Genomic DNA, 14688 nt, shown 5'->3' on the forward strand with positions numbered 1-14688 from the left:
AGACTTTATACCAGGGGTTCTTTGTTTCTCTCTTGCAACGCTACATTGAACAGCTCAATAACACCAGGCTGACTTCTGTGGATATTCAGATCTCTGCACCTGCGCCACAAAACCCGAGGCAGTCTCCCAAAACACAACTCTGCACATTCCTCGTTCCTGACTCAGGCTGCAGCAGAAGAGCACGTGTGAAAGTGAATGCATTGTGTGCGCGCACTCTGCACCTCGGTGCCAGTTCTCTTATCTGATGCTCTATTCATTTCTTACATTCTTTTAATCAAGGGAAGGATATCGGCCCTACTGTTGCATTGTAGACGACACTTGGCCCCGGGCGATCTCCTACAGCGCTGAAAATTATTGAATTCGGAGTGTGTTTATTAAAACATTAAGACATTTTACATAATAATCCACATGCAGGCTCGACTCTACAGCTGCTCCTTCATTTGTTCACATTCACATGATTTGGAAATGTTGCCTTCCAACGAGGGGGAAATAAAAGTACTGAGAAAGGTCCCATGGCTTGTAATTTCGTTCACTTTCATGTTCTTTTGTCCCTTTTAGCTGTGCTTAAGCCTTAGAGATTATCCTAGCTCCCTTTTTGCTTTATTTAAGACAGTGATAACACCTTATTACAGCTTTTATGAATACTTTACTCTCTGGGTTAGCTTTGTACTTGGCATCAAGGGCTCTCTCTGAGAAACCATCCAGTCACAATTTGCTCCTTATAGATACAAATCTTAAATTTCTTTTATAGGTAACTTGCAGGTGCAGCGTCCTTGTGTATGCCTAGTACTGAGTGACAGTGAGATACTGCAGTGATGGACACGTTTTTGAAAAGGAAACAACTGGACTCTGAACAAAATTTGGAGCCAGATGAGAGCCCAAGTATGAGTGGGGATCAAAAGAAAGCAAAGATGGTTAGCTCAAGCAAATTCTCTGGCACAAGGCAATATAGCGAAAGCTATATTTCATTTGGATTTACTGTCACCGGAGATGCAAACAAACCAACTCCACTGTGCGTGGTGTGTGGTGAAAAGCTAGCTAACAGTGCTATGGTCCCAAGCAAACTTAAACGCCATCTCCAAACGAAACACCCTTCGCTTCAAAACAAGAATGCGGACTATTTTGTTCGCCTGCGTGAAAACACGGAGAAACAGGCAACTTTCATGAGAAAAACCACAAAGGTAAATGAAAGAGCTCTTAAAGCTAGCTATCAAGTTGCTGAACTTATAGCCAAGTCAAAAAAGTCGCACACTGTGGCAGAGACATTAATACTTCCCGCCTGCAAAGCTATTGTAGAGGAGATGCTCGGACCTGAAGCAGCTAAGGAAATAGCCAAAGTCCCTCTCTCAGACAACACAATTTCCAGACGTATTAATGACATGTCTGCAGACATCGAAAGTGTGGTTTTGGAAAAGATCCGTATCAGTGAGAAATTTGCATTGCAACTTGACGAGTCTACTGATATCAGTGGACATGCTCAACTCTTGGCCAATGTGCGTTTTGTTGATGGTGATGCAATTAGAGAAAACTTCTTTTTTTGCAAGGCATTGCCAGAAAAAACAACAGGAGAAGAAATTTTTCGTGTCACATCAGCATACCTTGAACAAGGAGGACTTAAGTGGGAAAACTGCACAAGTGTCTGCACCGATGGAGCTGCAGCCATGGTCGGGCGCACCAAAGGCTTTGTAAGCAGAGTGAAGGAAAGAAATCCAGATGTGATTGTTACGCATTGTTTTTTACACCGTGAGGCCCTCGTAGCCAAGACTTTACCAGCAGACCTAGTTCATGTGTTGGATGATGTTGTGCGCATGGTAAACTTTGTAAAGTCACGACCCCTGAAAAGTTGCATATTTGCAGCTTTGTGTGAGGAGATGGGAGCGAAGCATAAAACCTTGCTGTTTCATACGGAGGTCCGGTGGTTGTCGCGTGGCAAGGTCTTGGTTCGTGTGTATGAGCTGCGGGAGGAACTTAAAGTGTTTCTGACAAATGAGAGGCCAGATTACGCAAAGCTGCTTGCAAGTGATGAGTGGTGTGCAAGGCTGGCATTCCTGGCAGATATATTTCATCATCTGAATGAACTGAACACACGAATGCAAGGCCGAAATGAAAACCTGCTTACAAGTACAGATAAAATAAATGGATTCCGTTCAAAGGTGCAACTCTGGCATCAACACGTGGAAAGTGGCAATCTTGAAATGTTCACACTCACCAAGCAATGGCAAGGTGTTCACACTGCTCCACTGTGTGAGATAATAGTTAAACATTTAAAAACTCTCGAGGAGAGGTTGTCATTTTATTTCTCTTCAGTCTCCACTGAATGCCTTGACTGGGTTAGGGACCCTTTTAGCTCAGCATCAGTTGGTGGAAAGGACATGACTTTACAGGAGCAGGAGGAACTAACTGAACTGAGGCAAAATCGTGGTTTCAAGCTAAGATTTGCTGATCTACCTTTGGATAGTTTTTGGTTGGATACTGCCAAGGAGTTCCCCCTTCTGGCAAACAAAGCTATTTTGACATTGCTCCCATTTTCCACTACATATCTGTGTGAGATGAGCTTTTCAAGCATGATTGCTATAAAAACTAAATACAGAGAGAGACTGAGAGCTGTTGACGAAGAGCTACGTGTGTGTCTTTCTTCGATTCCAGCCAGAATATCAGCTTTGTGTTCAGCCAAACAGGCCCAGGTTGCGCACTGATCAATAAGACCAGTGTTTTATAATTTTTCATATTTCTGTTTACTTACCATTTCATAATAAAGTAATTATAAAATACTTTCTTTGTGTTTATTTGATTCCTATTCAAGAGAATTACTTTATATATAGTCAATATAGGCACAGAGTTAAATTTTTTAACATTTTCTAATGGTGGTGTGCCTCGTGATTTTTTTCATGAAACAAGTGTGCCTTTGCCCAAAAAAGGTTGAAAAACGCTGCCTTAGAGGTACCCCCTGAAAACCTAACTACTACTAGTGTGCTGACTGACTTCTCATAGCCAACCTGCCACCACAGACACGTTTCTGACCCTTGAAGGTGAGGGCCTTTTCTCTCAGGAGATCAGGCACAAAAGCCTACTCACGCAGAGGGTGTTTACACCCACTCCCACAGAATCACCTGGAAGTTACCATTCCAAGGCAGGCAGCTTCAAAGATCCCATCGCCTTTGGTATGCGAATCTGGCTTCCCTCACAGGAGAGTATACCGATCCCACTGTCCAGGGCCCATTTGGCACCTGGACAGGTGGGAAAATTAGTAGTCGGAGAGGCTTGCTCACCTTCAGGCTAGCTCCACCCCTATGATGGGCTACCGGAAGTGAAGACGAAAATCAGAAGTCTGCCATCTTTGTAATCCCATGCTTAGGAACTCTGGGACAGGGTTATGTCCACTTCACACAGGAAGTGGTCATGTAGGGGATGTAGTGACCACAGGTGTCAGTAGCCCATTGGCTACTAACCTACACTGCCATAGCACCCCAATTCTAGTATTTAGGGGATCACCTGGCACCATGAAATCATATCATGCCGGTTTAAAAGAAGAGGAAGAGCTCCAAAAAGCAAGAACTGTGGAAGAAGCAACTGCCGGCCTGTTCGCTGTTTCCGACGATTGCTCCAAACTCGACTCATCCTGTAAGCTGCTGTGCCTCCAAAAGCCTGGGAGGGCTTCCAGTGCTTCTGCCAAGACCCGGGAACACCTGGGGAGCAGCAGAGCTGCTTCCCTGCACCCTGCAGGTACCAAGGAAAGAACTGTGAGGGGGCCGGACCACATAAATCCGACACCAGTCAGCACCACTGCACCTGTCGCTTCAAGTCCTAGTTGAAGTGGGCCAACAGCGCCAGCGTGGTCCCCAAGCCCTCCAGAGTAGAAGCCCACCTTGGGTTTGCCAGGAGAGGAGTCCTTGACGCGGTCTGCAACCTCTTTGTGCAGCCCTCCTCCCGACCGGACGGCTCAAGACACATGTGCACCCGTCGCCCAATGGCCCGAGTGGAAGTGGACCAACGATGTTCCCACATCCCCGGTTTCCCTTCTGGTGTGTCAAAGATGTCCTTACGCAAGTCTGGTTTTAAGCCCTGCGGTGCCTGTCACCGGCCGATGTCAGCGACGGGCCTGCACCTTGTTTGCCTTTGGTGTATGGAGCGCAACCACGACACCAAGGCGTGTTTCGATAGCTGGGAAATGGCTCTGAATGTTTTTAGGGAGCGTTCCATAAATCTGCTAGTGGCCCAGCAGGCAACTGCATGGCGGTTGAGATCCCGGTCGAGTGAAAGGTCCCGGGTTCATTTGTGGAGCCCAAAGTCTTCTTTGACGAGCTTGTAGTCATCTGGACATTCAGGTAGGAGGCATAAGAAGTAGAGTAAGAAGTCAGAGCGTTTTTCGACTTCTCCTCGTCCGTTGGCTGATGAGACGAGGGAGCCTCAGCGTTCTATACCTCATTCTCTGGAACCTCTGCTTGGGCGGACTCCTATATTTCCAAAGGCCAGAGCGAACCCCACCCAGCTAAAAGAGTTCTATGAGGCCATGTTCCTCATTGTTGGGCGGTCTAACCCTAACGATGCGCCTTTGGGCCCCGCAGGGTCCCAAGGGGCCCCCTCCCGTCCCGGCTCTGGTGGGGACCTCCGGATCCATTCCTGGATTCGGACTGGTCAAGCCATCTCGATCTTCCTTGGTGCCGGTCCTGACGCCGATGCTCCCAGCGCGGGCGGCGTTGTCCCCATCATCATCATCCCTGACTCTGACCCTCTGACACAGACGAGAGCCTTGAGCCTTATTTTCACCGGGTAGGCTTTCGAGGAAGACTGGGAGAGGTCACTGGACCCTTTAGAATGCCAGCCGAACAGAATGTGGACTTCTGTGAGGACCTGGGTGAGGCTAGCAGTCCGAATACTTCTCCAGAGGCTGGTTTCCTTTCTCGCCCTACTGTGCCTACAGAAGAGGGAGCATCATACGCAATTGTTGTGCGTAGTGCAGCTGAGGTCCTGGACCTTCAGTTGCCCACCGTGGCAGTCAAGACTAATCTCTTGACAGAGGTGCTGCAACCAGAGTTTTCCATGTTGAAATCTTTGCTCCCATTTAATGACGCCCTCACTGACGTCCTTTTGCATACATGGTCCAAACCCAACACAGGGACTCCTCTGAATAGGACGATTGGCCGCGGCAACCGCCCCGCACCTGCTGACCCCAACTTCCTCACCCAACACCCTACCTCTGAGAGCTTGATGGTCCAAGCTTCCAACTTCCAAGGTGCTTTCTCTACCACTCCCCTGGATAGGGAAACCAAGAGGCTGTATTCATTTGGGAAGAAGAGGTTTTCTTCCGCCAGTCTGGTATTGCTGTCCATGAACACTGCATGCCTTTTGGGCCATTATTCCCAGACTCTGTGGTATACAGTTGCGCAAGTTCTGCCAAAGGTCTTGAAGGAGGACCGGACTGTACTCTCTCAAACTTTTATTGATGGCAGAGACGAGGCAAAGTTCCCGATTCGCTGCAGACTCGATACAACAGACTTGCTTGGCAGAGCGGTTTCAGCAACAGTGGTCCTTGGGCGCCACGCCTGGCTGAGAAAGACTGGCTTCTCTAGGATGTCCATGATTCCCTCATGCACATGTCCTTCTATGGCACCCATGCAGCTCGGTGGCATTCTAGCAAAATTCCTAGATAAAAGCGTTGCTTCATCTGAGGGCTAGTAAAGTATGATTTCAAGATAAACTGTTTAATTTCCATGCTGTAGATACACGTTTGGTCATTGGTGAAACAGTAGTTATTGGAATCAATTGTGGTTGTGACTTGATATGTTGGTGAGGTGATGGCCCCTTAAATAATGATTTGTCTATGTTTTAAATTCAGGACTAACCAAATCACCCATTTTTGAATCTTATTTTTAACATTTTACAGTGGTTGTGTTCCTTCCGTTTCATCTGTAAAGATTTTAACCATATAATACCTGAAAATACCATATATTTTAAAAGAAATATTTATTTGTATTATCACTTGCTATGGAACACACACATATGTCTAATTTTTGGAATTGAAATCATTTGTTTGTGCTATTACACGGAATAAGCTAAAGTGTTTCACAACTTTTTTTCACAATTTTTAATTACATAGTTTGCCTTATATTTTGCTGTTCTTGGGAAACCAATAAAAATAAATTTGCATTTCATGCGTACATTTTACTATCCATGTGTTACTACACATACAGAATGCACATTTTATTTGGTGCATAATCCATTATTACGTTTATTGACATTTGTATGTACCTATATAGAAAAGATCACAACTTGCTCATCGTTTTTGGAATGCATCTATAGGCAGTTAGTATGTTAAACTAAGAAAATAATTGAGGAAGGATAAGATTCAGCTTATATTTGGTTTAGTGCATACACCTTAACCTGTAATAAAATAAAATAGTGTTTTTCAGTGCTGTGTAATTCTTTCTTTTGCAGGTTCTGGTATGGAAGACAAATTTTGATGGCTTTAACAACAAGGAAATACTTAAAAAGCATCTTAAAAGACTATACCCGGATGCACCACCTCACATCAATGATATTTATCCAAGATCCTCACATCATCATTCTGGAACGCCTTGTTCAATTGAGGTATGCACGTCTATTACATTTATAGTTAGGACTTCATTTTGCCCCTGGGAGAGGTCTGTCGTAAGTCTGATGTAGCAGAGGCACCAACCATCCACTCACCCTGCTGCCTTTACATATTGGCACAGTGTCTGTGTTTTACCCCAAACTAGTTCCGTATTCCATGTTGGCAGCAACTTTGGGGGGAAAAAACACCAAAGGCAGGTCTGCATGCATTGCAGTCCTGTTCACGATTTTGTTTTTCCTAGCACAGACATCTCCCCCAAATCAGAGGTCTGTCTTTGGAAGAAAACAAATGCCCCACATGTGTAGGGGGCATTTATGTTCAACGTATGTAAAACTTCTTGGCCCTAAACATAACCTGAAAAAATACTGAGGACCTAATGAGGGCCTAAAGCAGTTATAGATTAAAAAACAAAGTCTTTAGATGGCAAACAAAACAGGCCAGATTTATTTTGGAGCACAGTAATAGAGGAAGATTGTTCCATGTTCTGGTAGATATAGTTGAGAATGCACAGTCGCCAAAAAATACAGTACATACTTTGGGGACATGACGAAGGAAGCAATTGGCAGTTTGAGTGTTGATTTAATGGCTAATGAGGACATGTACTGCAACAAACCACCTTGTGTATAATTGTCATTGATTTAAGAATGATGCTGAAGTTATCAGGCCGCACTCGGAGAGCACTGTATGATAGTTTGATGTTCGTTGAAAGACAATAGTCAATCTTTATTTACTTTGTTCTTGGATTGAATTTCATGTATATATAGTCATTTTGTGATTCAGAATTATTGACACATAATTCTTATGCAATAACCATGGTGTATCCTGTTACCCAATGCATTTTGGGCCGCTGCCCTTCATCAGGGGCATTACTTCAAAATTCAAAAACATTCAAACAATCAGTTGTGGCACAGGGTTTAATCTCAGTTGAATCACTGAATTAATAAGTGCGGTATACTCATGCTAGTAGTAAAAAAAGAAGAGAAGGTGCCGCATGCTCATGAAGTGAAGGATTGAAAGCAATGTGATATTAAAATGAGAAAAAAGGAAAAAGGGGCGCATCGTTTAACACTCGTGGTCGGGGTAAAGATTGTCAACTGCGATGTGCGGTAATAAAGAATCTAGTGCAGTCAAACGCAAGCACCGTGAAATGCATGAAGCACATGGTTTAACTTAAACTACAGTGCGCTTACCCAGTATACAACGTAATTCTCATAAGTTATTTCCTGAATCAAAGATAGAATCTGTAAAGAAATTAAGTAAAGTGCGATGTTAACAAGCAGTGCGTTCAGTGTGAAACGCTGTTGGAACTACCAAAGTACAAAAAACACTTACTTTAAAATGTGAGACTTGGTAAACTTGGTCTCAAGTAAACTCCTGTTCGTGATCTAAACAACAATGGGCAGTAATTAATAAACAATTAAAAATTTGCGAACATATGTGACAAGAATTTTCAATTCTATTAAGTACAACGGAGGTGAGGATTATGCTTCTCATTTCTTTGCTTTTTTATTTCAGCAGCCAATCAAAATACTTTATTCACAAAAAACTACAAATCTCATGAGCACTACAACAACCCTAGAGTGTATCATATAAAGGTCTCAACAGAGGTAACCACTTCCTCTTTCTTCGCTTAATCCCAGCATGGTTAAAACGAGCTTAGTCTCAACATTAGTATGATACTTTTCTTATGGCAAAAGAGTCCTTCACGACTCCGACATGAAACGGATGAACTTTGAATCCTCAGAACGTGAAACGATTCCATGAACTTCCAGCATTCGGCAGGCAACCGCAACATGGATCCAGAGAGATCAACCCTTGAACTCGACCAACGTAGAAGCGTTGTATCTTTCATTTGCCATCTGTACCTGTAACAGAGTGCAATAACTTTCATATGCATGAAATTGTCAACAGTAATGTATAACAACAGTACCATAACTCTGGGTGGGATAATCCTCGCTTCCGTTTTCCTTAATGGAATTGAAAATTCTTGTCACGTATGTTCGCAAATTTTTAATTCTATGTCAGGACCGGAGGCTCCGATTATGCTTGTCCAAAGCTGAGCCACCACTATTGACGCCACATCCAATATAGGCTTATAGTAAAATGTCTTAAACGTAGATTCTGCTGACCAATCAACCGCATTCATTATATCAGCAAGGCTTACTCCCATGGAGAAGGATTTGGATGCCATCGCACCCCGAACTGAATGGGTGCCAAATTTTGAGACTTCAATGCCTGCTTCTTCCATGAGCTAACACACCCACCTGGATAAGGTGCCCAGGGTCACTGGTCAAAAAGGCTTTTGTAAAGCAATGAACAATTGACCATTCATGTCAGATCTGAATTCAGCAGTACTTACCTCGTACGCTTTCAAACATTGAACCACACACAACTTAGAATTATCCGGAAACGCCGGATAGGATACTGATGTAGAATTACTTTTGGTCCGTCTGGATATAAAAAAGGTTACGCCTTCAGGAGAAAACCGACGTCCCGCGAGATCGAGGGCGCGGATATCTGAAACTCTCTTGCAGGAAACCAGACACAATAGCATGCCTAATTTCGCTGAAAGTTGCTTTCGAGACAGGTATTTATTGGCAGGCCAAGACTCTAAAAACCGTAAAACCACAGAAACATCCCAAAGGACCGAGTACTTAGGGTGCGGAGGTTTCACCATCCTAATACCTCTAAGTAACTTGCATACTAAAAGATGCTCTCCAACCGATTTACCGTCTATTAGACCGTGCCCTGCCGAAATGGCAGATCGAAAATTGTTAACAGTTCTGTAAGCTAAACCAGATGCCGCCAGAGAGGCCAGGAAATTCACTACCATGGAGACAGTCGTTGCAGTGGGATCGGCGTTCCGTTGAGAACCTCAGCTACACCATCTGTTCCAAGCAGATGAGTATTGTTTATGTGTGTTGGACGACCATGCCTCATTAATGAACTTGTGAGCGTCTCTCGAAAGTCCTGGGATCTCCCAGCGATCCCTGTAACTCGCCAAGCCACTAGAGGAAGCTGTCCTGACTCTATCAATGGATGAGGAGCCTCTGAGGCTCCAACAATAGATTCCATCTCTGTGGAAGAAGAAAAGGTATCGCACAGGACAGATCCAGAACTGTCGGGAACCAGGCTGGAGCCCTCAACAACGGGGTGATAAGCACTAACTCCGCTTGGTTTGGGCCAAAACCCTGGGAATCAACATGAATGGTGGGAACGCGTAATTCAGAGTCTGTGGCCAAATCTGAAGAAATGCGTCCGAGGCTATCGCCTCCGGGTCGGGACGCCAACTGTAAAACTCCGGTAATTGCCGGTTGAGGCGAGAGGCAAAAAGGTCTAGGTGAGAAGGGCCCCATACAAGATTCTGAGCACGAAAGTCTTGAGGATGGAGCCTCCAATCGCTGAACTCCCAAAGGTAGCAGGACAGGAGTGCCAATCGGCCACTTCGTTGCTTCTTCCTGGGAGGTATTCCGCCACCACTGAGATTCTGTGAAGTAGGCAATAATGCCAAAAATCTTTGCCAATATCTGCCAGAATCCTGGATTTCGTTCCTCCCAGCTTGTTGACATAGCGAACCGCCGAGATATTGTCCATTCATAAGAGGATGCAACAATCTGTCCTCTGGGGCGAAAGACTGCGGATCGCGAAAGAGCCTGCCAGCAGCTCCAAGCAGTTAATGTGCAAGGAGAGCTCCTGATGTGACCATCGACCCCCAGTAGATATCGAGCCGCAACGCGCTCCCCAGCCCCAGCGGCTGTCGTCCGATTCGATCACAATCTCGGGACTGGACCCAAATATGTCTCTGCCGTTCCATGGCTCCATGTGCTCGAGCCACCATAGCATCTCCCACCTCGCCTCTTCGGAGAGAGGAACCTTTTCTGCATAACCGTGGCCTTTGCAGAGATGTTGGATCTTTAGACGCTGGAGCGCCCGATAGTGAAGAGGGCCTGGGAAAATGGCTTGTATTGAGGAGGCCAATAGCCCCACAATCCGTGCCACTGACCTCAACGACACAACTTGCTTGTTCAATATAACCCGCAACTCTTTCTTGATGTTTCTGATTTTCTGCGATGGAAGCAACAGCTGGCAGCTTGGCGAATCGATTTGAAATCCCAGAAATTCTATTGATTGCATGGGAGACAAGATAGATTTCTGAGGATTCACCACAAAGCCCAAGCTCTGAAGGAGAGATATGGACCATTCCAGATGAGTGACTACCAGTCGAGGACAACTTGCCATGATAAAGCTGTCTTCTAAGTAGACGATCAGCCGTACTCCGCGTGTTCTCAAGGATTCCACTACCGGGCGGAGAAGCTTTGTGAAGCACCATGGTGCCTAAGATAGCCCGAAGGGAAGGACCTTGTACTCGTAGCACATGCCTTGCCAGACAAATTGGAGGAACCGACGATGAGGGGCCTAAATAGGGATGGATAGGTACGCGTCTTTGAGATCCAGACGCACGATCCAATCCCCTTCCTGCAGCAGATCTCGTAAAAGATGGATGCCCTCCATCTTGAAGTGGCGATATACTATCCAGCCGTTGAACTCTTTTAAATTTAGGACTAATCTGGACCGCCCCCTTTTTTCTCGACCAGAAACACGTTCCTGACAAAACCCAGCGGATGGAGATGGGCAGGAGCAACGGCTCCTTTCCGCACCAGAAAATTGATCTCGTTGGTGATAAAACTCTGATCGCGTTGGGAAAAATATATCGGAGGGGTTGAGGGGCCCTGAATGGGGGTGCCGTACATCTCCAGCTTGTAGCCCTGAACGGTTTCCAAGATCCAAGGATCTTAGGAGATTGTTTGCCAAACCTGAAGAAAACACTGAATGCGTCCCCCCAAAACCTCCAAATAAATGCAAAACCAGTCTCACCTGCATTCCCGGAGTTGGGTTGGTTGGCCTGATTGCCTTTGAACCAACCCCTGCGGAACCGATTCCGCGCGCGTCTGGAGGCGTAGAAGGAGGGGTTGGTGTCCTGATATCCTCCCCGCTGCTGTTGATATTGGCCTCTTGGGGCGCCTTGGTGTCCTTGGCCGAATGACCGGCCTCTATTTCGTCCGGCCCTACTGAAAACCGGACGGAAGGCCCGTTTCAATGACTCTTGTGCCTTATCAAGACCACTGAAGGTTGCCACGGATTTCGTAAGGTCCTTCAGCAACGGTTGACCAAAGAGGAGTCCCTGAGCGATGGGCCCTGCTTCCGAAGTGGACAATTCTACGAGTTTGGGGTCTAGCTTGAGAGGATGGATTGGCGTCTTTCACTAGACATGGCACAGTTTGCGTTGCCTAACTGGCATACGGCGCGTTTTGCCCATCTGATAAGGTCGTCTGGATTGATGGATGCCCCGGTTTCCTTGGCCCTGTATCCTATTTTGAGAATCTTAGTAATGGGGCCCGACAAGTCCAACAGCTGGTCTTGGCAGGACCGCCAAGCACAGTCAATGCAATTTTTTTGATCTTTTGAGTATTTCTTTCAATAAGTTAGCATGGTGGGGTCCACCTCGGGGGTATCAGCCACCTTCGCCGCCTGATCCGGTCGAGGACATTCGGACCGCAGTTGAGCCCTGACGTCCTTGTCGTAGGGTTGACGGAGGTGCGCTTGCACATAGTTTGCCACCTCTTGCGCCAGGAGCCATGCCATCAAATTAGGGTGGATAATATCCGCCGGTTCAAAATTTAGGACCTTGGATTGAGAGGGGACCTCCAGATGGTGTTCCTTCTTCTTTTTCTTGGCTGGCTGTGCCGCTTTCTGGTCATCAGATTCTTGGTCTGGGGATGTATTGTCAGGCTCATCATCGGTAGAGTCAAAGGGATCGGCCTGAGTGGCTGAATCCTGATCTTTAGCCCAGAAATCCATGAGCTTAGCAAAATCAGCCTTATGCGGGTTTGCGTTGTGCGCAGCACTAGACTTAGGATGGCTAGGCGCAGCGGGAATCCAACCCTACTGCAGCGCATATTTGTTGAGATGCCTCTTCAAGGGGGCAATAGCCCTGACCAGAGCCGTGTTAACTGATTTCTGGACCCCCGCATCTAGTGTGTCCACCAGGTCTTGTTCCAAAGAACCCCCAGGCTCAGCCTCATAACAGTACTCTTCGTCATACATGTACTCTGCCATAGCGGAGCACTAGTCAGCAAGCAAGCAACTGACAGTCTATGCAAAGGAGGGGTACACCTCTAACCAAAGTCCAGGGTCTGGACAGTCACGGGGGAGAGGTGAACCCCAGGCAAGCCAATTACAACCAATACCTTTCCTTTTAGATGTGGAGGGAGGGCTTGCCAACACACCTCTCTAGGCAAGGCCTATGCAAGTTTAGCGGCCCGCTGCGAGCGTGCAACAGCAGCCGTCAGTTGGGGGCTAAGAAACAGGCACTTTTGCTCTCCCCAGCCAAAGCTGAATTCAAATAGGGCGCCTTTTTCCTGCCGCGCGATCTCCGTTCCACGATGCGGTGATAATATGCCCTAAAATGGCTGCCGCGCATGCGCGATTGTGGCCGCCCGTAGTCACAGAAAGAGGACTGCGCGAGCGACGCGCAGTCCTCGCCCCCTGACTCCCTCTCCACAGGCAATAGCAACGGACGCGGAACGTGCCCGGCAGGGGAGACCGAAGCGCTCCCAGTCACAAGCGCTACAGCGAAAAACACACGGAGAGCAAGAAGCGTGATTGAAAACGGCCGGCCGCCGCTGCGCTTAGTAACCAAATCTGCACAGGCAAAAACAGTCAGAAATACGTGAATAAGCACTAAGGCAGAGTCAATAACAGCACCAGGACAATACCTACAACGCGTTACTTAACACAAAGAAGCCAACACAGATGAAACTCGCGCACTCAAAGCATGCAAGTAATAAGGGTAAGAGGCACTTAACTGGCTGCGTAGCAGCAAAGAAAGAGGAAGTGGTTACCTCTGTTGAGACCTTTATATGATACACTCTATGCTTGTTGTATGCACTGAGTGCTCATGGGATTTGTAGTTTTTTGTGAATAAAGTATTTTGTTTGGCTGCTGAAATAAAATGCAAAGAAATGAGAAGCATAATCGGAGCCTCCGGTCCTGACATAGAATTAAATTTCTGCCTGAATGATACGGGAAGGCAGGATTCCAGAAGCAGCTTACCGAGTAAATGCTTATCCAACAAGATCGGTAAGGTGCAGCCACGGATGTGAATCCGGCAAAATTCGAAACGCCGTGAAAGTGTGGCGCCATATAATGTCTGGGGTCACCTGATTTCTACGTAACGACTGGTGGTGGGGAATCTTGGTACCACTCATGAAATAGTCTAACGAAGAGAGTGAGCGTACTGCTATCGAAAATGTATATAACAAGCAATATTATGAAAATATTAAAAGTATGGATGCGGAAGCATCGTGTGTCACGTGATTGTAAAGATAGAAAAGTTTGTAGTTTTCAGACATAAAAAACACGGTCAAAAAGCGCCCCGAGTCACGTGACTATGGAAATGAAAAAATATGTTGTTTATCAAACAAGGAAAAGGTTGACTGCTGTCTCAAAGATCTGAGAAGTAGGAAAGATAGTACACAAAATCCTAAATGACGGTGCATTCTGAATGTAACTGACAATCCGATAGATAGGAGCGCATCCAGCTCAGTGCCACACCTGTCACTCCCAGAGTTTTCAGCCTTGTGAGAAGAATGGTGTGATTGACCGTATCGAATGCGGCGGACAGGTCTAGCAATATTAAAGTTGCTGATTGTTCCCTGTCCGCCCGCATTCGAAGATTATCCAAGACTGTCACCAAGGCTGTCTCTGTTCCGTGACCAGGCCTAAACCCAAATTGCTCATCTTCCAATTTATTATTTGTCTCCAAGAAAAGGGACAGTGCCCTGCTTACCAAACATTCCATGATCTTAACTGGGTATGGTAATAGGGAAATAGGCCTTTAGTTCTTATGGCAACCTGGGTCCAGTGTGGGTTTTTTCAGGAGCGGTGTTATAATTGCCTGCTTCCAGCCGGGTGGCACCACTCCCCTACTGAAAAACTGGCCACACAGAATGGAGATGGCGAAATATTCCGCTTTGGCAGTTGCTATCTCTCTTTTGTAGTTAATTAAGGTTTGCTTCCGATTGACTTTATCGTCT

The 14688-nt window shown here is 46.2% G+C and overlaps 1 protein-coding gene across 6 annotated transcripts in view; it reads left to right on the forward strand.

Moving 5' to 3' along the window:
- The window catches only part of LOC146855326 (uncharacterized), a 915814-nt gene that overhangs the window by 441135 nt on the left and 459991 nt on the right, over positions 1–14688 (forward strand). For all 6 annotated transcript variants that reach the window (XR_014981308.1, XM_085653035.1, XM_085653037.1 and 3 more), the window contains one exon: positions 6436–6588. Coding sequence is in view for 5 of the 6 variants with exons in the window: in XM_085653035.1 (XP_085509161.1) it covers positions 6436–6588 (153 nt within the window). In the remaining variant the exon portion in view is untranslated. The remainder of the gene's footprint in view (positions 1–6435; positions 6589–14688) is intronic.

This window comes from Triturus cristatus, chromosome 4_1, assembly GCF_964204655.1.
Source record: "Triturus cristatus chromosome 4_1, aTriCri1.1, whole genome shotgun sequence".
NCBI classification, from domain to species: domain Eukaryota; kingdom Metazoa; phylum Chordata; class Amphibia; order Caudata; family Salamandridae; genus Triturus; species Triturus cristatus.